The sequence below is a fragment of the Macaca thibetana genome, chromosome 4 (genome assembly GCF_024542745.1).
Source record: "Macaca thibetana thibetana isolate TM-01 chromosome 4, ASM2454274v1, whole genome shotgun sequence".
Classification (NCBI taxonomy): domain Eukaryota; kingdom Metazoa; phylum Chordata; class Mammalia; order Primates; family Cercopithecidae; genus Macaca; species Macaca thibetana.
Window position 1 is genome coordinate 146,735,717 of NC_065581.1, and position 25,315 is coordinate 146,761,031.

Sequence of the window (25,315 nt, forward strand, 5' to 3'; positions counted from 1 at the left end):
GTAGTTATATATTTCTCTGGAAGATTTTGGGATGAAAGATTTGGACTATGTTTCATGTAGTTTAACATTTTCTACCAGTTGGTTACATTGCTTTTGTAGAGGCAGAGATTACCTCCTGACCATAAGAAATTACATATATATGGCCTTGCCATGACATTTCTGAAGCTTTTCTAAAGCATTCTCATTAATACTGAGCATTCTGTCTCATTTTAGGAATAATGTACTGAAAAGTTAGACTAGAAGTTAAGTACTTTAATTTTGGGAACAGAAAACTTCCGTATATTTATAAATTTTCTCAATTATTTTGAAATATTTTAAGACTTTTTATTTTTCTTTAGCCATTTAAATGTATTGTTTATGGTTCTTATGTTCTAGGACAATGATAAGCCTGTCTGAAACACCAAGTTGTATATATTTGTAGTGGTTTTATGAACAGCCTCATTAGTTGTTAACTGTACCTTATTTTCCCAGTTTTTAAACAGGAGAAAGGACTTACAAAAAACTAAATTAAATACGTGGCTATTATTCCTAATAGTTGCCAAAATGCTTTTTTGAACACGACGTTTTTTTTGTTTTTGAGACGGAGTCTCTCTGTCACCCAGGCTGGAGTGCAGTGGTGTGATCTTGGCTCCCTGCAACCTCTGCTTCCCAAGTAGCTGGGATTATAGGTGTGCACCACCACTCTGGACTAATTTGTTTTATATATATATTTTTAGTAGAGATAGGGTTTCACTGTATTGGCCAGGCTGGTCTCGAACTCCTGGCCTCAGGTGATCCGCCCCCCTCAGCCTCCCAAAGTGCTGGTATTACAGGTGTGAGCCACCGTGCCTAGCCCAAGAAAAGCCAATTAGCTTAGATTGAGCTAGATTTTAATGTAGGTATTTTTTGTCTAGTGTGTTTATGTGAGAAAGTATACTTACTTGATGCTGCTAACCTTATTTTAGCTGAGTGAAAGCATCTTCAGTGACTGTTTAAGTTTAATTTCCAGTCTTGGAATCTGATCTTATTTTATTCTTGATTCTTACTTTCTTCTGGCCTAGAATTTTACGTTTCGTTAGAACCTAACTTTTCGTGTCTGAGCAGATCTTTGGATCTCTTTTGGGATTGGAGCAGCACACTTTCTCAGTTCCCCTCCCCATTTGGCTACCTGTTGTTTATTTTTATTTTCTTTGACACATTGTTACAAACCTTTCATAAAAAGGGTAGGGTAGGTGTATAGCAAATGTTTTGAGACTATAGAGAATCAATGGACTCCTCATTTTTTAGACATGCCTAACAGTAAAAATTTCACCCAAGTGCTCCTATTTTAAGTATGCAATATTTATTATACTTTATCAATTTTAAAATGTACTTTAAAAATGTTTTGGCATTTTTGATATCTGGATGCATCGTGTAATTCAGGGTGTCATTTAATTGGCATCCTTTTTTTTAGTGGTACATATAATTGATATATTTTAAAAATTATTTTTTCCAACTCACGTATGCAGATACATGAGTCATGTTGATTTCCAATATGCCCTCTCCATATTGAGCGTTTCATTTGAAAGCATCATCTTTACCCTAATGGGTATTAATGGTTATTTTTTCAAACAGAAATTCTTGGTGCCATATGACTGTCAGATCTGATTTTGTAATTTTTTTTTTCTCTTGCAAAAGGAATGTTGAAGAGTGTGCATTGGGAAGCATCAACTTGACTATTTTCTTGCTTGTTTATACTTATATTTTTAGTATTATCTTAAGGTTTTTCAACTTCAAGTTTCTTTGCATTAATATTTTAGAGCCACAAATCCATTTTATCAGGTTGCTAAAGTAAAACTATGTAATGTTATCGATATGCAAATCTGTTTAACCAGCCATGAACTGCAATGCATTACTGTATGAAAAAATCAAATGAACGAAGGAGAGTGTCACTGTCAAGTCTTCTGTATAGAACACCTCCATTTATGTTATATATATGTAACATAACGCTCTGACAATCCGAGTAAGGGTACTAGTGTTAACCTGTATGTTAAATATTATAGCAAAATTTAATATGTTACTTTTTCCTAAAGATACTTTTCGATATAAACAGAAGTTGTTTTCTTCCAGCAGCTTGCCAGTGGCTTGGCTCATGTACTCCCTGGCATGCATGTATTCACTTTGGAGATCGTAGGGATAGAAAGCTTATGCTTAATCTCTTGGAATAACGTTAAAAAAGTGGTGGTTATCAGAGAGATGGGCATTGGGTTTGTGTTTTGAAGGAGATAAGTAGTTGTAAACATGCTAGTAGGATATTAATATTAACAGAGAAGCTGGTGACAGTGTGGATGTCCTTGATTGAATAGGGAGGGAAAAGAGCAAGGTTAAAAACTTGGAAGAGAGTGGAGTACTGTACCTCATGAGGAGCAGAAGAATTATTGTTATGTGGTATTTGTCAGATGATTTTTTTTTCTCATTATTAAAGTTACACATGCTCAGTAAAATGTTGACTCAGTACAGAAAAGCTTAAAGTGAAGTAAGCTTTTTCATCTTCCTTTCATGCCAGTCCTCCACTCCATTTTTAATAGTTTTTAAGTTATCCTTCTGGAAAATTTCTATGCATGGACAATAATAAAAATAATAACATTTATTGAGATCCTAATCATATGCCTGGCACTTTCAAAAATATCTTTACAGGCGAGGCGCAGTGGCTCACATCTGTAATCCCAGCACTTTGGGAGGCTGAGAGGGCGGATCACCTGAGGTCAGGAGCTCGAGACCAGCCTGGCCAACATGGTGAAACCCCATCTCTACTAAAAAAACCCCACAAAATTAGCCATGAATGGTGGTGTGTACCTGTAATCCCCACAACTTGGGAGGTTGAGACAGGTGAATCTTTTGAACCTGGGGGATGAAGGTTGCAGTGAACCGAGATCACGCCACTGCACTCCAGCCTGGGCAACCGAGAGAGGCTCTGTCTCAAAAACAACAACAACAAAAAACTTTACATGTTCATTGATCACAACAACCCTATAATATAGGTACTATTTCTATAATTTTTTTCTTCTTACATATGAAGAAATTGAGGCACAGAGAGGTTAAGTGATTTATGAGGACTTAGTGCTAATAAGAGGTAGAATGAACCTGCACCCAGGTGGCCTGGTTTCATAGTGCACATCTTTTCCACTGAGATATACTGGTAATTCTATGATAAAAGAAACAAATTAAGACTATTGGAGTCACTTACCCTAGAGATAAATAGTACTGAAATGGAGTAGAGGATTGGGATGGAGAAAATAACACTATGTGATGTTTCTGCCATCTTAGCTAGATATCCTGCACAGTGTAGTATACGATTTGTTGGTTTTTTCTTTTTGGCTACTGTTAATGTGAACATTTTTTCTTATGGTTTAATATTCTAATTTTTTTGTGTGACTTTTGTGTCTTTTCACCTATTGGAGACTGTTTTCCCATGTTAGGAATGTTGGCCGTCAGCTCTCTAAATTATTTAAAATTACTTTGGAAAAAAGCTGCATTGATAGATATTTACTGATCTCTAAATAGATACTTAAATGCATACTGGCTCAAGGGATAGTTTAAAATATCCTGGATTTTAAAATAAGCAGACAACAACCACCAAACAAAACCCCTGTTTTAATCCTTCTTCTAAACAGAAAGATATTTTTGTAGTTGTAAGGCTTCCAAAATTCTAATTTTGTTCTGTGAACATTTGTTAGGTGTCCAGTGGTTATAATGACTACATTTATTGAGACCCTGTATAAGTGTGCAGCTCTATGCTAGGTACTGGACACTAAAAAAAGTTGCCTTTCATTTTTCATAGTTTGGTGAGAGAGAAGAAAGTCATATACATATGGGTTAATATAATTTAATAAATGTTGTTGGAATTTTGAATAATATATTGGGAGTGAACAAAGTAGTAGTTATTTAATGCCACCTAGAGGAATCAGGGAAGACAGAACAAGTTAATTCTGAAATAGGACTCTTAAGATACAGAAGTGAAATAGCTTGGAGTCATGAAAGAGTCTCATCTGTTTGGAGGAAGTGATTAGGTAAGTGTGGCTGGATAGTTTTTGTAGGTAGAAGTTGCAAAGTAAAGCTGACAATTGGTGAAGAACTTTGCCTAACTTAAGGAGTTTGAATTTTATGTCATATGCCGTAAGGGGCTCATAGATCTATGTAAGTAGAAGAGTAACATAAACATGCTTGATTCTAGAAGATAATTCTGATAGTAGAGTAGAGGCTGGCTTGAGTGGAGTTATTCCAGCAACAGAATAGGTTCTTTGTGCAAAAGTACTTGTTAATATTTCAGAGATGTTAAAATGTGAACCACACGCTACTTACATAATATGAGGGTAAACACGCCTTATCTACTGTTTTATTTGAAAGGGTTGGTTTCCAAGTTGATTTTAAGACCTAATGGGTGACAGATAATCTGCATTCTGAAAAACATTGCAATTTGTATTCTTGATTTGTATTCTGTATTCAGCTTATTTAAAAGTATAAATCTGCTTTGTCAGTAGTATTTTTATTTTCTTCGATTTAGAGCTATCATTAAAATATTCAGTGAGATTAGTTCTTGTTCTCAGTGCAGTTACATATATATTCAAATACTGTGGAAGACTTGATACTGTATGCATTTTTATTTCCAATAAAAGAGCTTCAGAAATAGAATAGGTTGCTTTTTTATTTAATGCTAATCTTCCTGTCTGAGAAATATTCAGAATTTTTAATGTTATCCCCAGGCAGCTCAGTTTTCTATTTAAAAGAATTAAAATTAGTATTAAAAACATTAGTATTGAAAAATGTAACATATTGTCTTCCAAAGAGGAGTTCCAATGTAGAGTGTCTTGGGATCTTTGCTGTTCTTACAGCAGTGCTTTTGTCTTTAGGTAAGACATTATTGCCAGAGATTATTCAGCCTTATTTTAAGTTTTATGTGTACAGTGCATACTAGATATCAATATTCCCATTTCAGTAACACAGTCTTGTAACTATTCTGTGAGAAAATTTTCCTTATTAAATCACTTGGTCAGCATATTTCACATGTACGTCTTCCTGTATTGTGTTTTTGGATTGACTTGTCTAAAGACAAGTCATGTCATTCTTCTCAGACTGTGAATTTTTTCAGTCTAAATTAAAAGATTAGAATGTTATTTTCAGGACATTTGTTAATCATCTTCAGTGTTTGAGGCACATAAAATACCAGATCTTCTTTTTAAAGACATAGTTATACTTAAAGGTTAAGGAAAATTAGTTCAGGTGGGAGGAGATCAATTTATATAGTTAATTCTTTTCTTTTCTTTTTTTTTTGAGACAGAGTCTCACTGTGTTGCCCAGGCTGGTCTTGAACTCCTGGGCTTAAGCAATCTTGTTGCAGCTTCCTGAGTAGCTGGCATTATAGGCATGTGCCACACGTGATGTATATTGCCTAATAGCCTATCAAAAGTTTGTGTTTTTGTAATGAACAGATTAACATTGCCATTATCAGTGTGTGGGAGTATCTAGGAATACTGTTGTTTTGTTCTTTTAACATTTTTGCTAGATTGATAGCTGAAAAATAGCATGTCTTCTGAATTTGATACTACTTGTTTACCAGTGGGCTTGGATTATTTTTCAGAGGTTTTTATTTATTTGTGTTTTTCCCTTTGGGGTTTGTCCTTTGTCCATTTAGACTAAACTCATTTAGTATTTATTTATTTATTTTTTAGTTTGCTTATGATCTCTTTATAATTATGCCTTAGTACCATATCTGCAAATATTTTTAGTGTTTACCTTTAATTTTTTAAATATATAGACAACTTCTTTTTTTTTTTTTTTTTTTGAGATGGAGTCTTGCTTTATTACCCAGGCTGGAGTGTGGTGGCATGATCTCGGCTTACTTAAGGCAGCCTCAACCTCCCAGGTTCAAGTAGCTTAGCCTCCCAAGTAGCTGAGACTGCAGGCGTGTGCCACCATGCACGCAGGCAAACATTTTTTTGTATGTATATTTTTTCTTTTGTAGAGATGGACTTTTGCCATGTTTCCTAGGCTGGTCTTAAACTCTTGAACTCAAGCTGTCTGCCTGCATTGGCCTCCCAAAGTGCTGGGATTACAGGTGTGAGCCACCCTGCCCGGCCTAGACAACAATTTGATGATTTATGTGGTTGCTTACTTTTTGTGTCCTTCTGTAAAAATCTGAGGTTCAAGTTTATAAGGTGGCAGTACACTGGAGGAAATTTTAGGAAGACCATTTCCCTGAGTTGCGAAATAAAAAGGCTCTAAATGTGTACTGTTCTGTGATTCAAAGATAGAATTTAGAGTTTCTAGAGGGGTGGAATGATAGCATGTCTTAGACCATTTTCCCTGTCATTTCTCATAGCTTTTTTTGTGTAAGAGCTAGATAACAGATAGTTGAGATTGTACTGATGTGCCTTGGAAATCTGTGGAATAGGTATCTTATTGAGTAGATGATACTGAGATACTGTGATGGAAATTGAAGATTACAACTATTGTTCTTTTCCAAATAGAAGACTGTCCCCATTTTCACATCTGTAGACAAAATTAGATTTTTTCTAGTTTTCTCAATATTATATTCAAGTTGTCCAGAGAAACAGAGCCAATAGGATTTAATTAATTAATTAATTAATTAAGAATTGGCTCATGAGATGATGGTGGCTGAGAAGTCCCAAGATCTGTGAGGTGATTTGGCAAGCTGGAGACCTGGGATTGTTGATAGCATAGTTCCAGTCTGAAGGTTGGTAGGCTCAAGCCCCAGGAAGAGATCAGTTCAAGGCTGAAGGTAGGAAAAAGCCAGTGTTTTAGTCAAAGAGGATCAGGCAAGAAGAATTCTCTTTTGCTTAGGGGATGGTTAGCTTTTTTGTTCTGGTCAGGCCTTCAGTTGATTCAGTGAAGCCCACCCACATTATGCAGGGCAGTCTGCTTTATCCAGTCGACCAATTTGAATATTGAGCTCATCCAAACACCTTCACGGAAGTAATGTTTGACTGCATATCTGGGCACCCCAAGGTCCAGTCAAGTTGTCATATAAAATTAACCATCACACGTATTCGACATTGTCCAAGAGTTCCATACCATATGGATAAACTGAGATGACTTATTCTTGAAAAAGAAACCTGAAACACTTGTTGACATTTATTTGTCTTTGTAATCCTTCAAAAATCTCAGTAGTGCTTTCATGAATTGTCAGATTCTGAGCAGCCTGGCTTGCTGATATGTCGTCTAGGATAAGCTTACTTTTCTTCCAAATAAAGGATGGCTGGAGTTACTTATTATGAATCTGTTGAATTTTAGGGAATATTTTCAGTTAGAATGATTTTTTACCCTACATCTCAGGAGTCTGCAAACTGGTCCCCAGGTTACATCTGACTTGTCGCCTGTTTTTGTAAATAAAGTTTTATTACAACATAGCCACATCCATTTTATTGTCTACAGCTGATTTAGACTACAGTGGCAGAATTGGCTAGTTGAAACTGAGATTGAGTGACCTACAAAACTGAAAATATTTACTATCTGGCTCTTGACAGAAAAGGGTTTTGTTGAACTGTTTTTCTGGCAATAGTTAATTATACAAGACTAATGATTGAAGGTTGTCCTAACTTGTGATAACAACACCATAGCATTAGTATATACAGTGGGGCTTTCCTCCCCATTACTGGAGTGAGTGAGTGAGTGGAGACGGAGTGAGAGAATGATTATTTCCTTTTAATCTACAGATTGCTTATTGGCCAAGACTTGTCAACAATAAATAGGGTAGAGGTGTGCTGTGGGCTTTAATGGAGCGTGACTTTATACTGCTCAAAATAGTTATAGTGCCTAAAAGCGAGAGTTTTAATTTTAGCCATTTTATGCAGCTTTTGTAAAAATTGTTACTAGGAATCTGAATTTATGTATCTTGATCTATAGCTGGTTTCTAATCTCAGAATCAAATGTTGATATAATCTGCAAATCAGTATACGTAATTTTCAGCCTTTCCCCACATAAACTGGTAGAATGAATAATAATAGTAACCAAAGATGGAGTAAATGTTCCTGTAATGTATTTCTTCCTTTAGTAAAACATAGTCAGTGTTAGCATTTAGCTACAGAGCTCCTGAAAGCTTCTTCCATGTATGTAAATGTACAAACTCTTCTCCAGCTGTGGAATCATATTATTTATATAGCTACGTAAAATGCTTCTCTTCCATACACACTTAATGTATTTTGGACGTTCTTCCATGTTAAAAAATAGGTTGATAAAATCATTTTTAGCACTTAAACATTATCAACTAATTTACAGTATATATTTTGTTCATAGGCATTTACTTACTTTAAGCAGTGCTGTCAGGAATGTCCTTATATTCATGTTTATTTGTACTTGTCTGATATTCCCTTAGGATAAATTCTCAGTAGAAGGTCATGTCTATGTTGAAATTTAGATATCACTTTCCAGTTTGTCCTTTAGAAAGGTTGTACCAATTTGCAAGACCACAAAAATATATGAACATTCCCCTCACTTGGTTGACACCAGTCTTTCATTTGTCAACTTGATAGTTTTAAAAATCCAGAAAATTTATTGTCTTTTTCGCTTCTCCCACTATTAGTGAGATTTGGTATATTTTCTTATATTTATTTTTCATTTACATAAAGTCCCAGCCTATTTATGCTATTTGGTGGGTATTCTTAAAAAAAAAAAAGATTATCCGGCTAATAGGTTTGCACTTGTGAGACTAGGCTGGTTGCCATTTTTGATAATGGTTTAGGTAGGACTTTGAGCTCATTTAGATGGGATGTTACCTGATTGAAAAAAACATTTTGGTATAGATTAGAGACCACAGCTCAGAATTAGAATAGATCTGGTGACAGAATTCCTTCTTCTGGTGCTTTAATGTGAGTGTCGAATCACTTGAATTGAAGTCTCATTCTGAGAGAAGTGTAGAATCTACAAAGCTTTAAGTGGTTGTTCTGGACCTCAAAGCTGGTAAAAGTGTGTCTTTGGACAATATTTTTCAATTTTGATTTGTTAATTTACATGTATAAGGCTTTTAAGGCTGCTTATGTACTTTATACATCTGTAAAGTATATACGTCTAAATTTAAGTGATAAATTGCATTTAAATAAAACTTTAAAATAATGTGACAATGTTTTATTAAAAATGAATCATTAATGTTGAGCTTAGTATGACAGAAGTAGCTTTAGGTCTGGTTTTATTAATTTGTTAATATGTTTTGATTTTAATATTAACATAGAGAACGACTGTTCCTCAAAGTGTGGTTAAAAGAAACTGGTATAATTAATTTTATGCATGTTTGTTGTTTTGTTACCCTTATGTTTAAACTGCCAGAAGGCATTCCTCGCATGCCGGTTTCAATAGGGTATCATGGAATAATTCTGTAAAGCTATCTTGTTTCAAATAATGGTAAATACCCAGTGATGTCATTTGCTCTTTACTTAGAAGCAACTGCTATTTCAACCGTAAAACACAGATGGGGACATTGAATTACGTGATAAATCTTTTTAAGATTGCTATATAGATATAGGAGCATTGAAATTATGTGGAAATAATGTGTTAAGGTGGCTATTCAGATAATCTGTAATGTGCTTATTAATTTTTTAAGAACTGTCATTGAAATGAAAGCCTAAAATTCATGTGGGGAACTTCTTAACTTTTTATGAGTAATTCTGTAAGCCCCAAATTGAGACTCACTGTGTTAGGCATTAGTAAAGATTTGTGCTTCTACAGGTTTTATATAAAGTTTAACAAATTAAAAATTTCTCTTTCTAATTATAGTACAGTAACAATTTCTAGATGCTTATTTATTTCTGTATCTCACTTGTAACAAATAGTACAGATTGGCACTGGTCCATGGATATCCTTTGAGTAGCACTGTACTAGACAATAAAATAAATGATGGGTAAAACAGAAAAAGTCAAATAAAAGTTAAGTAAAAATGGATAAGTGAAAATAAACATTGAAAGAACATTGAAAAACTTAAATTAGCTAAAAAATATTTAAATTAAAAGGACAAATCAAGCTAAGAGTGGGAAAATGCTGTGCTATTAAACTTATTAAATAATAATTAAGGAAATCAAATAAAATAATGTAAAATAATTAAAAATTTTAAGTGATTGTAGAAAAAATTTAGTAGATAGTAGAAAAAATGGATTGTTTTCATATTCCATGTGGATATCCTATTTATATTATCATGCATTATTATTGAATTTTTCCTGAGCCCTGATTATTCTCAGCTAATGCATATATGTGGAATCACAGATGCCTACCTATCAATTATTCTAGAGCCGAGTACTGACATTTGAAGATAAGTGGATAGTTTCAACATTTTTAATAACACAGCAGTACATCTTTAAAAGTTTAATGCCCAGAAGCAGAAAACAGAGTTCTTCAGCTAGAAAAAGCTTATGTAATCACACTTAATTGATATATGTGTGATATATACATTTATTTGGTTAATTTTGTTGATCATTTTAAATTATTTTGGGCAGAAAAGAACATTTTATACCTTTTATACCCTTGTGTATTTTCCACAAGGTAAAAAAAAAACTTCTGCCTATTCAGATATATGTGTTAACTGTTACATATTTCCCTTTTTAGGCCCAGATTATTCATCAGCATGGCTACCTGGTAATGAATCATTGTGGCAGGCCACAACTGTTCCATCTAACCATCGAAATAACCATATCAGGAGACACAGTATAGCTTCTGACAGTGGAGACACTGGCATTGGAACTTCCTGTTCTGATAGCGTGGAAGGTGAGCTAAAATTCTTATTGTTTATATGTGAATCTTTGAAGAGTGGTTGTGGTACAAGAATATTCAGGGGATATGTTTTATTGTTTCATACTGAAAATTATAGTGTTTGAATATTTAATAATGTTCAGTGTTACTGTATATCAAATAAAAAAAATTGCCCCTCTAGTTGGCTCACGCCTATAATCCCAGCACTTTGGGAGGCCGAGGCGGGTGGATCACGAGGTGAGGAGATCGAGACCATCCTGTCTAATATGGTGAAACCCTGTCTCTACTAAAAGTACAAAAAAAAAAAAAAATTTAGCCGGGCGTGGTGGCGGGCGCCTGTAGTCCCAGCTACTCAGGAGGCTGAGGCAGGAAAATGACGTGAACCCGGGAGGCGGAGATTGCAGTGAGCTCGCGCCACTGCACTCCAGCCTGGGCGACAGAGCGAGACTTCGTCTCAAAAAAAAAAAAAAACATTGGCCCTCTAGTCATATTAGAGTTTTTCCTTCATCTTTTTAACTAAACTTCTTATTTTGAGATAATTATAGATTTACATGCAGTTTTAAGAAATAATTGTGTTGTAACCAAGGTATTGACATTGATAGAGCCGAGATTCAGAACATTTCCAGATACCTCATGTTTCCCACACCCACTTCTCTCTCTGCCCCGTCTCCTTTATCTCTTAACTCTTAGAAGCCACTTACTCTTCATTTCTATAGTTTTGTTTTTCAAGAATACTTTATAAATGAAATCATAACAATATATAACCTTTGAAATTGGCTTCTCTGGATTTTCATCCAGTTGTCACATGTGCCAACAGTCCATTCCTTTTTATTGATGAGTAGCATTCAGTAATGGTGGTATTGGAGAGAATACGCTTTGTTTAACCATTTACTTATTGAAAAACATTTGGGATGTTTTCAGTTTTTGACTATTATGAATATAGTTGCTATAAACATGTGGGTATAGGTTTTTGTATGAACATATGTCTTCATTTCTTTGGGTGAGTAGATGCCCAGGAGTGCAGTTGCTGGATTGTGTAGTAGTTGCATATTTAGGTTTTAAAGAAACTGTCACACAGTTTTCTAGAGTGACTGTACCATTTCCAGCAGCAATGTATGTATAAGTGATCTAGTTTTCTTTTTATCCTTGCTACCACTTGGTGTAAAACAATTTAGCCATTTTGATAGTATAATGGTATCTCCTTGTGGTAGTGATGTCTCATTTTAAACAATAGACTTTCTTTTTTAGAGCAGTTTTTTTAGAGCAGCAGGAAAATTCATTGGGAGGTACAGAGATTTCCCATGTATCTCTTGTCCCTACACATGTACAACCTCCTAATATCATCATCTCCTAGTAGTATAGTGTGTTTGTTACAATTGATGAATCTACATGGACACACTGTTATCACCCATTGTTCATGCATTAGGGTATCAGTCCCCAACCTTTTTGGCACCAGGGTCTGGTTTGGTGGAAAACAGTTTTTCCATGGACCAGGGTGGGGTGGGGTGGGGTGGAGTGGGGTGGATGGTTTTGGGATGATTCAGGTGCACTGCATTATATTTATCATTAGATTCTCATAAGGAGCACACAACCTACATCCCTTGCATGTGCAGTTCACCATAGGGTTCTCGCTTCTATGAGAATTTAATGCCGCCGTTGATCTGACAGGAGGTAGTGCTCAGCTCCCCTCACTCACCTGCAGCTGCTCACCTCCTGCTGTGCAGCCGGGCTCCCAACAGGCCACTGACTGGTGCTGGTTTGTGGCCTGGGGTTTGGGGACCCCCTGCATTAGGGTTGATTCTTGTTGTATATTCTGTGGATTTGGCTTTACTCACTTAGTAATATGCATTTTAAGTTTCTCCATGTCTTTTCATGGCTTGATGGCTCATTTGTTTTTAGTGCTGAATAATATCCCATTGTCTGGATGTACCACAGTTTATCAACGTTCACCTACTGAAGGACATCTTGGTTGTTTCCAGGTTTTGGCAATTATGAGGAATGTTGCTGTAAACAGCTGTGTGTAGGTTTTTGTGTGGATGTCAGCTTTCAACTCTGGCAGCTGAAGAGTGATGAGGTTTATAGATTTGGAAAGGAGAGCTTCATTTCTCACAAAGGTTTGCAGCCTGTATAGGCCATTCTGACAGACAGGGAGGCATAGTCTCAGCAGAAGCTGAGAGATAGGCATTTCCAGGCAGGGTGGGGTCGGGTGGGGTAAGGGTTTAAGATAGGAATTTATGCTGATGATTGGCCAGGCATACAGCTATATTCAACAGGTTACAGAAGGAGCCATGAATATTCATGAAGGAGATCCACACACGTGTGTTTTAGGTTTACACATATATGTAACATACCTCCCATAATCACTTTGGGGTGGAGATTTTATATTTAAATGCATTGTAATTAGGTTCTACATGTAAAAGGTGAAATGTAGGGAAGAAGTCCATAAACTGCATCCTCAGGTGGCTGGCCAGAACCAGTCCTTTCCAAAAGTCATTTATCAATAAGAAAATCTTTGTGGCCTAAAATAGTTGTCATGTTGAAACTGTAAAAACAGGAGAGGGGTGTGTTTAGATGACTTGAACGAAGGGGTCTTTTGGACTTTTGTTTTCTCACGCTGGCTTTTGAGAACATCCAGTGATTATTAGAAAGGGTTGGAAGCAAATGGATCATGAACAGCCTCCTGTCTTGCCACGGCTGCTAACTTAAAATTTTGGGATCTTTTAGACAAAGGAGGGTCCAGTAGTCTGTCGGAAGGGTTTAGGACTTTTATTTTGGTCCCCACCTCCCTTGCCTAAATACTTAGGAGCTCAATTGCTGGATCATGTGGTAAAAGTATATTTAGTTTTGTGTGTATTTAATTTTGTATATTTAGTTTTGTAAAAAAAACTGCCAAACTTTCTTCCAAAGAGGCTGTGCCATTTTGCATTCCAGCAATACATGAAGGTTCTGTTGCTCCACATCCTACTTAGCATTTGGTGTTGTCAGTGTTCTGGATTTTGCCTTTCTAATATGTGTGTAGTATTTTGTTGTTTTAATTTGCATTTTCCTGATGATGTATGAGGTGGAACACCTTTTCATATACTTGTTTGCTGCCTGTATATCATCTTTGATGAGGTCTCTGTAAAGGTCTTTATAAAGTCCATTTCTTAATTGGGTTGTTTGTTTTCTTATTGTTGAGTTTAGAGTTCTTTGTATATTTGGATGACAGGCCTTTATCGAACATGTATTTTGCAAATAAAGTCATCCTTTGGTATTATGGAGGCTTGGTTCCAGGACCCCTGATACCAAAATCTGAGGATGCTGAAGTCCTTTATATACAATAGTGTAGTATTTACATATAATCTACACACTTCTATGTACTTTAAATCGTCTCTAGATTCCTTACAATACCGAATACAATGTAAGTGCTGTGTAAATAGTTGCTATACTATATTGTTTTTAAAGTTTGATTATTTTTATTGTTAATATTTTTGATCTGTTCTTGGTTGAGTCTGCAGATGTGGAACCTGCGGATATGGAGGGCCTACTGTATTTTCTCTCATTCTGTGGCTTATCTTATTCTCTTGGCATTGTCTTTTGCAGAGCAGATGTTTTCTATTTTAATGAAGTTAAGCTTATCAGTTGTTTCTTTCATGGATTGTGCCGTTGTTTTACCTAAAAAATCATTGCCATAACCAGTGCCATCTAGGTTTTCTATTATGTTATTTTCTGGGAGTTTTATAGTTTTGTGTTTTACATTTAGGTTTGTGATATGTTTTGAGTTAAATTTTGTGAAGGGTGTAAGGCATACCTTTTGTAGTTGTCCCACAATTCTTGGATATAATGCAATTTTTTTTTTTTTTGAGATGGAGTCTTGCTCTGTTGCCCAGGCTAGAGTGTAGCAGTGTGATCTTGGCTGACTGCAGCCTCTGCCTTCTTCTTCTTCTTTTTTTTTTCTTTTGTAAATAATTATGTTCCATTTTTGCCAGCCTTTTTCTCTTTATTTTCAGTTTTAAGAGTTTCTGTTGACACATCTTCAAGCTCAGAGATTTCTGTGCTGAGTCCAGTCTACTAATGAGCCCATTAAAGGCATTCTTTATTTCTATTAGAGTATTTATTAGAGTATTTTTGATCTGTAGCATTTCTTTTTGATTCTTGGAATTTTTATCCCTCTGTTTACATTATCCATCTGTTCTTGGATGATGTCTACTTTTTCAGTTAGAGCCTTTACCTTATTTATCATAGTTGTTTTAAATTCCCGGTCTAGAAATTCCACGATTCTTGCCATATTTGAGTCTAGTCCTGAAGCCTGCTCTATTTCTTCAAACTATTTTCTTTTTCTTGCCTTAAAGTATGCCTTGTACTTTTTATTTTTTGAAAGCTGATTGTGATATACTGGATAAAAGAAACTGGTGAACAGACCTTTAGTAATGTGATGGTAAGGTGTGTGGGGAGGGGAAGTGTCCTATGATTTGGCCTCAGTGTTTTAGTGAGTTGGTGCCCCTAGGTTTTAACTTCGCAAATGCTTCTCAGTTTTTTTCTGGTTTTGCTAACTTGAGTGGGACAGGATGGCTACAGGGAGCTTTAGTTGGGTATTTCCCTTTAACCACCCAGAAGGCTAGAATTGACTGGAGTTTGTTATTTCTCTTCCCCAAGGTAAGTTAGGCTCTGTTAAAACTACAAAGAGGTTAGGCTCTGGTTAAATAGTTTCTCCTGAGGGCAGGCCTTATTAAGAACAGAGTGCTCTGGTATATTTCAAAATGGCCCCTTTTATCTTCCCTTTTCCGGAGTCATGAGGGGATTTTTCTCTGATATTTGCTGTGAGAACCATGTCAAACTCCTGGAAGAAAAACTCATACAAGTGTGGTAGCCTCCCTATGACAGGGTCATTTTAGAATTTTTAACCTCAGACTTCTTCATACTCAGCCTCCAGCAATTAATTATAATTCAAGTTTTCCCAGCCGGGTGGTGTGTCCCACACAAGTTTCAAGCTCTAGTAATTGTATTATGTGCATTTGCCTAGTTGCTCTCTTCTGTTTTGGGGGCAGCTGTTTGTACTGTGATCTCAGTTCTCTTTGGGATTTAAGAAGAGTTGTTGCTTTTTCACTTTGTTTAGCTTTTTACTAGTTAGATGATGACTTTCAAGCTTCTCACATGCTGGCCTGAAAACCAGGTCTTAATCCCTGTAAATTGACCAAGTTTTCATATGCTTATTTTCCCACCTGTCTGTTTTCTTCAAATCATGAAGAAATGAAGAAAATTTCTTCAATCATGAAATGTCTCTTCATGCCTTTTACCCATGTTCTGATTGTATTGTTTCTTTTTTTCTTTTTTTTGAGATGGAGTCTTGCTCTGTCACCCAGGCAAGAGTGCAGTGGCGGGATCTTGGCTCACTGTAACCTCTGCCTCCCAGGTTGCGGCTGACTGCAGCGAGTGACAGAGACTCGGACTGAGAGAGAGAGTTGTAGGTTTTATTGAGCAGAGCGGAAGTACAAAGCTTCCACAGTGTGGAAGGGGTCCTGAATGGGTTGCCACTGCTAGCTTGGGTGATTGCCTTTTAAACTCTTTAAGGCAGGAGATACGTGAGGCGGGAAGCACATTACAGGATCGAGAAACAAAGGCAGTAAATTATTTTGTGACGTGCCTTAGATTTTGAGAAAACCTGAAATTGTGACTTATGCTTACCTGTTTTATGTCCTTGCAGCTGCACAGCAAGAAAAACAGGATCTTATAGAACTTACAAATTGTGCTTACAAGGAATTGGGTCTGCTGATCACAGAAAAATGGGCAGTTAATCTTTTCTTTAACTGGTTTCGGTGGTGGGGCACATAGGAAAACTTACAGCTAAAATTGTCGCTGTTTATAGCTTTCTTGGGGAAGAAAGTCATAAGCAAATCCGTGTGTTGGGAATATTTTAAGCATATATCCTCAATGTTATTTATCCAGAACCGAAGTAAGTCCTGATATGGGAAATGAGTAATTTTACAGCTTTCTAAGCCCCTACTCGACCCAGGAAGCCCAGCTGGCATTGCCTCTCAGTCCCCGCTCTAAACAGGACACCCCAACTGCTGTTGGGAACTGGGCGATGACCGCTGTAGCTACTTCCTGCTGGTTAGGGGCAAAGATGGGGCCCTGCTGTTGTATTATCCTCCAGAGGGGAACTTTCTAGGCCAGTCAGGAGACCAGTGGGTTGATCCAAGGGTCCTCGGTAGAAACTGTGAGTTAAACTCATTTGAGGTTCCATTTGTAAGGCCATTTATAGCTTGATGGCCTTGATCCTGGAGGAAACAAAGTTGACAAGGAGGTTAAAAATATAGGGCCCAAAGGCGAGTAATAGCAAGATGGCTGTTACATGTAGGGCCTGGAAAGGGGAGAAGTCAAGATACTCGCTGATTAAATATACTCCAGGGTCCTGAGAGTTGGAACTCTTTCTTTCTACATTCTATTCATTCCCTTGGCTCCTGGACCTTTTCGGCAATAATTCCTGACTGGTTGATGAAGCAGCAACATTCTTCCCCTAAGAAGAGGCAGGTTCTTCCTCTTTTAGCTGTTAATAAGTCTGGGGCCCTTCGGTTTTGGAGGGCTACCTCAGTTAGAGAATTAAGCTGGCTTTGTAGGGTCATCAGGGAGTTAGCAACCCGTTCCATATTATCATTTAATTCTTGTGATATTTTATAATAGAATTGGATGAAGGAGGTTACACCTCCAGTTCCAGTCCCAAGCCTGCCCAGTATTCTGGCTCCTACCATAAAAGGGAGAATAGGAGCTTGTGCTTGGTAGGACTGGGGTATAAGGAGACTTTGCAACTCTTCTTCAGTATAAATGAACATGGGGGGTGCTAGAAATGAGAGAAAGCATAACTCTTTTGGGGTGCCATTTAGACATGAATAAGCTGTGTTAGCACAGATGAAAAAGATGTCTGAAATTAGACAGGTGAAACCTGAGGTCACCAGTATCCAGGATTGACATTGAGAGATGTTTCTATTTGGAGGCATGTTGAAATTTATACATGTGAGATTTGAGGCCTTGTATGGGTGGGAGATTGGTGACTAGGGAGCCAATTGCCCCGGTGGTGTTTAGGACTAAGGTGGATAGGTTCCAGTGTCCTGGGACAGGGACTACTGGGAACATATGGTTGGAAATGCAAGGGAAGACACATCCAATAGTTAGTTGGATTGTCAGGAGAGGCCTCCTGCATTCCTGTGAGTGTGGTGTTAAATAGACTCCAGAGATGGGAATGAGAGTCAAGAGTTTTTGTAACCTGGAAAGGTCTAGTTTGTTATATGGACTTGGAGTGTTAGATGGTTGGACCACGTTTTTAATTACTTGTTGGACATGTTTTTTGGCTTTATCCTGGACACCTCCTTCATCAGTTATACCCACATGGTTGTAATATGTCCAACACTGGGTGGTCCCTATGGCATCGGGACAGTTGGACTGGGTCATTTTTCCTTGGTGGTATGTACAGCCATTGTGGGAGCAGAGAGAAGCAGACTATAACATTCCTTTTTCATATAGGTGTGGGTAGTGAAGCCTGATTTAGTTTTAAAGAACATCCTTTCGAAGTTGACTGCATCAGTGTTTCTGGGAAGGGGAGGAGAGCATGCATTAGAGAAGCAAGTGCAGCAAGGGAGGGATGAAGAGGTGGCAGAAAGAATACTTAGTATTAGGAGAGTTAGAAGAAACTTAGAGGAGATCCTTATAAACGGAGTCATGGCACTCTGTAGGTGGAGCAGTAGTGGAAAGGAGGAGGGAAGAAGGAGTAAATTGTGTTAAAAGGAAGGACGATAGAAAAAAGGTTGATGTGATCAGGATTTTTGTCCCGGCAGGAGCTACAGTATGTGATCCTACTGCAAAGAGTATGGATAGTATACTGTTTAATGTGATGAAACAGTATAAGGACTCCATTAGAGAGAGCAAGGAGAGAGGTCAAAGATCATGTAGGTTTTCTACTTATCTTCTTTTAGGTAGAGATGAGTTTTTCTTCTTTAGGATTAACTGTAGGAGTCTTTTTAGCCTGGGGTGCTTCCTTCTGAAATAGAAGCAGGGCCTCCAATGGCTCACAGGTGTATCAAGGCTGGTCTGGCTGATCTTGAGACTCCTGAGCTGATAGTCCCGTAAGTTCCTCAGAGGGTGTCCAAGGTGTAACTCGGGTGTGGTGAATCCAGGATTCCACTCCTGCCACCTTAACTGCAGTGGGGATAGAGAGGATTACTGAGTATGGTCTCTCCCACAAGGGATCCGTAGATGGGAAGGTAGAGGGGAGGGACTTGACCAATACTAGATCTTCTGGTTGGAACAACTCTCTTCCTTTTTTCCTGTCACACCCTTTGGGTAAAGTTTTAAGGTTTTGTTGATATTTTGCTAGAGAAGTTATATCTTTGACCAAATTGGCCGTTTCCTGATTGAGCAGGAGGTCATTTGTGAGAAGAGGCCATCCGTACAGCATTTCCTATGGACTGAGCCCCATTCTGTGAGGGGAATTTCAGATTCTTACCAAGGCCATGGGCAGGAGAGTGGGCCATGGGAGTTGCTTTCTCAAATGCCTCCTTAGTGTTTCATTTGCCTTTTTGACCTTCCCTGAGGATTGTGGCCTCCAAGCGCAGTGAAGGTGATGTTGTATTCCTAGTGCCTTGGAAATTCCTTGAGTTATTGTAGCTCTAAAAGCTGGACCGTTGTCGCTCTGTAAGCTTTGGGGAAGTCTGAATCTAGGAGTTATTTCGTGAAGTAAAATTTTAACTACTTCTTGGTACTTCGCTGTTCTGCAGGGGAAGGCTTCCACCCAATTTGTAAAGGTATCAACACAGACCAACAAGTATTGAAATCCCCTTGACTTAGACATATGGGTGAAGTTTAACTGCCAGTCCTGTCCAGGATAGTGCCCTATTTGTTCCCCGAGAGGGGCCTTATGATGGACCAAGGGATTATTTTTTTGGCACACCTTGCGGGCCTTGACTACCTGCCGGATGGTTTTGAGAAGGTTTGGCCCTGTAAATAGGGATTTGGCCATCTTATGGGTACTTTCAATACCTATGTGAAAAGTTTGGTGGAGGGTCTTAAGTATTTTCCACTGGCTGGCTTCAGGTATGAGCACCTTTCCCTCTTCTGTCGCTAACCACCCTGAGGGGAGAAAACTATGTCCCCGCGAGAGTCCCCATTCTGTTTCGGTTGGGGAATACTGGGGCTTAACCTCCTGGAGGGGGTTGCTCCATGCTAAGGGCCCTTCCATGGACAGTTCTAAAGGGAAGTCCTGCTTAGCAGCAGTTTTGGCCTCAGCGTCTGCTCAGTGGTTTCCTTCTGCTGCTTCTCCTTCACCTTTTTGATGACCCTGGCAGTGTAAGACTGTCACCTCCTTGGGTTTCTGCACTGTGTGCAATAATTTCATGATTTCCTTGTGGTACTTAATGGGTGTCTCCCCGGAGGTTATAAACTCCCTCTTTTTCCGTATTGCAGCATGGGCATGTAGAACTAGATAAGCATACCGGCTATCTATCTACACATTTATTCTTTTTCCTTCTCCCAGTTCTAAGGCTCAGGTAAGTGCCACTAGTTCTGCTAACTGGGTGCTGGTCTCTGGGGGAAGAGGCTTACTCTCAAGTACTGTTGCATTGCTAACTATGGCATAGCCTGCCCTTTGTACCCCATTTTCTATAAATGAACTTCCATCAGTATGCAGGTTAAGGTCAGGGTTAGTTAAGGGGACTTCTGAGAGATACTCCTGGGCAGCATAAGTCTGGGTGATAATTTGGTGGCAGTTATGCTCTATTGGCTCCACATCCTCTGGGAGAAAAGTGGCAGAGTTGAGGGCTGCACATGTGCGTATTTGAAACACTGGTCCTTCAAGGGTTAGTGCCTGGTATTTGAGTAGGTGGTTATCTGAGAGCCACAAACTTCCTTTAGCATTTAATATGCCACTTACATCGTGAGTAGTGCAGACAGTGAGATCCTTTTGTTGTATTATTTTGATAGTCTCTGATACTGAGAATGCCACTGCTGCAACCACCCATAAACAGTGAGGTCAGCCTTTTGCTACTACGTCAGTTTCCTTACTTAGGTATGCCCCTGATTGTAGGGCTGTTCCCTGGGTCTGAGTAAGAACTCCAAGAGCTATTTCTGCTCTCTCTGACATATAAAGAGAAATTTTGTCCTGTGGGGAGACTTAGGGCTGGAGCTTGTACTAGGGTCTGTTTTAAAGTTTTGAAGGCTGCTTCCACCTCTGGTTCCCATCCTACTAGATGGGTATTCACCCTCTGGGTCTCCTTTATCAGAATATAGAGTGGCCTGGCCATCTCACTGTATCCAGGGATCCACAGTCGGCAAAAGCCTGTGATTCCAAGGAATCCCCGCAACTGTTTCAATGTCTCAGGGCGAGGGTAAGCCAGTATAGGCTGAATTTGTTCTTTGCTGAGGGCCCTAGTTCCTTTGGCTAGGATTAGGCCTAGATATTTAACTTGTTGTAGGCAGAGCTGGGCCTCTGACTTAAATACCTTGTACCCTCTATTAGCTAGAAAATTCAAGAGATCTAGAGTAGTCTGCTGACATGAGGTCTCCAAACTGGTAGCCAAAGGTAAGTCATCCGCATATTGGAGGACTAGACTGCCTGGACTTGAGAATTGGCCTAGGTCTTGGGCCAGTGCCTGACCAAACAGATGAGGGCTATCCCTAAACCCCTGGGGCAAGACCATCTATGAAAGTTGGGACGTGTGGTCTGTAGGATCCTCAAAGGCAAAGAGGAACTGGGAGTCAGTGTGCAGGGGAATGCAGGAGAAGGCATCCTTGAGGTCCAGAACTGAACCATTCTGCTTCCTCTGGTATCTGAGAGAGCAGGATATAGAGGTTGGGTACAGCAGGATATAAATGAATTACTGCCTCATCGATGATTCTGAGGTCTTGCACTAGTCTCCACTGACCATTTGGTGTTTGTACTCCTAGGATTGGGGTGTTGCAGGGACTGTGGCATTTTCTCACTAAGCCTTGAGCTTTTAAATGCCTGATAATATCCTCTCGTCCTTTATGAACTCCAGGCCTTAGGGGATATTGCCTTTGATAAGGAAAAGTGGTGGGGTCTTTTAGCCTAATTTGAACTGGATAGGCATTTTTTGCCCTACTGAATTGTCCTTCCAATGCCCAGACTTCAGGGTTGATTCCCTCCTCAAGTAAGGTACACAAATGGGTGGCTTGTCCCCCCGTATTCATGTAGATAATAGCTCCAGCTTTGGCTAATGTGTCCTTCCCTAATAAGGGTGTGGGACTCTCAGGCATGACAAGAAAGACGTGTGAAAAGAGCAAGGTCTCCCAATTGTAGCTGAGGAGGTGGGAGAAATACCTGGTTACAGGCTGTGCTAGGATTCCTCGGATGGTAATGGATCTTGAGGATAACCATCCAGGGCAGGAGATTAACAGTGAGAAGACCGTGCTGTTGTACAGGAGGAAATCGATTTCCTGGCCTTTAATGGTTGAGCTTACCTGGGGCTCTGTGAGGGTGGTATAAGCTGACACTTGCCCCGGACACCCTCAGTCCTGTTGCTGAATAATCTGGCTGGGGGCCTCTGGCCCAGAGAGCCTTCATCGTCTGGGGCAGTACACCTTCCAGTGATTTCCTTGGCATATTGGACATGGGCGAGGGGGCTGTTTGTTTTTTGTTGAATAGTCTTTTTAAAAGTGTCCTTGCAAACCGCTCTGATAACAAGCCCTACCAGACAATTGTCCTGCTCCATTTTTTGTGCTCTTTGAACCTCCAAGGTTTGCTTGTCTGAGGTCCATGAGCGAGGCTGCAGTCTTTCGCTTATCTTACTTTTCCCTTTTGGCCTGTTTCTCTCGGTCCTTTTTATAGAACACCAAGGTCACCAGGTTTAATAATGCCTCCAAATTTTGTTCTGGGCCGAAGGCAGACTTTTGGAGTTTTCTAATATCAGCTGCTGATCGGGTGATAAATTTATCCTTTAGAATAAGTTGGCCTTCCAGGGAATCTAGAGTTAGGGAGGTATACTTTCTTAGAGCCTCCTGTATCCTTTCTAGAAGAGCTGCAAGGTTTTCCTCTTTTCCATGTGTAATTGTGGAGAGCATTGTGTTGTTCATAGGCTTCTTCCTAATCTTAACCCTTCCAAGACACAAGTTAGCAAAATGCCTGCGGCTCCAGTCTCCGTGATCTGAGTCGGTATCACAATAAGGGTCTACAGTGGGGACGTCTTTTGTGGTCTCCTTCTCCCCTGGGGCCATTTGATGTGTTTACCTGGCTGAGATACCATAAATCCCTAAAATGCTGGGCTGCTGCTAAAGCTGCCTCCTTTTCAGTAGGACTTAAGATCTGATTAAGGAGCAACATGATGTCGCTCCATGCTAGATCAAAGTACTGCCCTAACCCTTGTAAGACATCTATATAGTTATTGGGATCATCTTAGAATTTCCCTGTGTCTGCCTTTATTTGTTTTAAATCTGAGAGTGAGAAAGAGACATGCACATGGGTGGGCCTAAATTCTCGTCCTACTGCTTGTAAGGGACATAGTTTGGGTGCCTGGTTTGCAGAGTTTACGTTTTCTTTTCGGTGTGCCTCTAACACTTGGGTGGGGCTGGATGGAGGAGAGTCAGTGAGGGAGGAGAGTAGGGCTGAGGAAAGAGGCCCTGAGCATGGAGGCAACTGTGGGTTTTTGTCATTTGGGCAAATCTCGCAGGCTTGGCATACAGCAGTATTGTCACGAAGCGTAAAGCAAGCCTGTACGTAAGGGACTTGACTCCATTTACATTCCCGTTTACAGAGAAGATGTAGTTGTAGAATGGTGTTATAATCAACACTTCCCTCAGGGGGGCCAAGTTTCTCTGTTTTGTGAGGAGTACCAAGGCCAGGCATTGGTGCAGAAGAACATCAGCTGCTGCTTTTTTAAGGTCTCAGGGTCGAACTTGTCCCATTTATTCAGGATACATCTTAAGGGAGTGTCTGGTTTTGAAGGTATAGTGCCCATCTGGAATTTTAAACACAGGTATACCCGCACACCTAGTTAGTCTTAGGGACTCGTCTTCCCCTTAGGGCACCCCGCCAAGGGTCAAGTCCAATTGTGCTTGGAGTGCATGGTCGTCCCTGAGCCTTCCATTTACTGGATTTAACCATGCTTACCAGCAGAATGGAAATCGTCCTTGCCCCCTGCCGTGCATCCATTGACCACTAGATGGGGCATGAGGACTGTTGGATTTATTGTGGTCCCTTTGCCAGTGCGTTCTATCTGTTCCAGGGTGGCAAGGCCTGGGTCGGGGTAACCACTGATGCTTGCATGCCAAGGCCCAGTGTACGTGGGCCTGGCCATAAAACTGTCCTTCAAGGAGGAATCTCTGAATTAGCGACAGGAGGCTTAGTAAGCTCAAAAGGGGTGGTTGATGTCCTCTAGGCCAGGGTCGACAGAACAACTGCTGTATTCTAGCCTTTTGTCCCCACTTTACATCACAGGAGTAAGCCCCCCTCTTAAGGTGGTACCAGTATCCTGTGTCTCAGATGACTATATTTTCTTCCTTCCAATACCCATGATGGAATGGTTGAAATAGCAATTCAACTGCTCTAAGGGACGTACCCACACACCACAGATTGTACTTGAGAAGCACCAAAAAAAAGGGAAGTTCATCTGGGGAACAATGAAGGAAATGTCCTAGGGCCTCTACCATCCACATGGAAATTACAGATCTGTCTTCAAATTATCCTGATGTGGGAGACCATACGCAGTGGTGGGAACTGGCCTTTCAAAGTGGCAGTCAGATGGCAACACCTGCCTAAATTCCGGAGGGCGCCACGGACAGGGAACCTCTGGACGCCACCTTAAAAACTTAAGGCTCCTAAATAGGGATTCTTGGTCCTGTTTAGTGGAAATAATCTTGCTTACGAGGTGAGGAAAGAAGTCTAACCGGCAGATATTTGGACCCAGGAGGCAGGGGTCAGAAGATGTGGCTGTCTCATGCTTAGTAACCCGTGCTGTGGGAGCCTCTGGTGGGGCCATGGTCTCAACCAGGGTATCTGGGAGACTGTGGCGTTTGCTGAGCACTCCCGGGTGTACTTCGGGACCCACGGAAAGTGAAAGAGTTAGAACTGGTTCCGGGCAAACCAATGTGCCTGACTTCAAAGGGTTGGGGGTTGTCAGAGAGCCTTTCCCAGAAAGCGTGACGCCCCTGTCTTTAGTCCCGTGGTCATGCTAATTGCCTTTAACTGGCCGACAGGTGCCCAGTGTTTAGCTTCCAAATTCTAAGGAAGGACAGGACAGAATAGCAAGCGAAAGAGGTCCGAGGGTACTCACTGCGTGGTGATTGGGATACTCTTCCTGGAGTCTCCTGGCTGACTCGCCAAGATGTAACACCCAAGGTTCTTTGCCTAGCCACGCCAAAGAATTGGTGTGGTGGCTGACCACGACAAGTGACAGAGTCTCGGACCAAGAGAGAGTGAGCTGTAGGTTTTATTGAGCAGAGCGAAAGTACAAAGCTTCCACGCGTGGAAGGGGTCCTGAATGGGTTGCCACTGCTAGCTTGGGTAAACTGTAAGGCGGGAGATACATGAGGCGGGAAACATGTTACAGGGGCAAGAAACAAAGGCAGTAAATTATTAAGTGACCTGCCTTAGATATTGAGAAAAACCGAAATTGCGACTTATGCT

General features: G+C 39.8%; 1 protein-coding gene across 11 annotated transcripts in view; it reads left to right on the forward strand.

Annotated features, from left to right (window-relative positions):
- CEP85L (centrosomal protein 85 like) overlaps positions 1-25,315 on the forward strand; it is a 239,010-nt gene that overhangs the window by 65,674 nt on the left and 148,021 nt on the right. For 9 of the 11 annotated variants that reach the window (XM_050786400.1, XM_050786407.1, XM_050786402.1 and 6 more), the window contains one exon: positions 10,567-10,725. In XM_050786400.1, the coding sequence (XP_050642357.1) occupies positions 10,567-10,725 (159 nt within the window). Of the gene's footprint in view, positions 1-10,566; positions 10,726-25,315 lie in introns of those variants that run through there. The other 2 variants (XM_050786410.1, XM_050786411.1) reach the window with 1 other exon arrangement.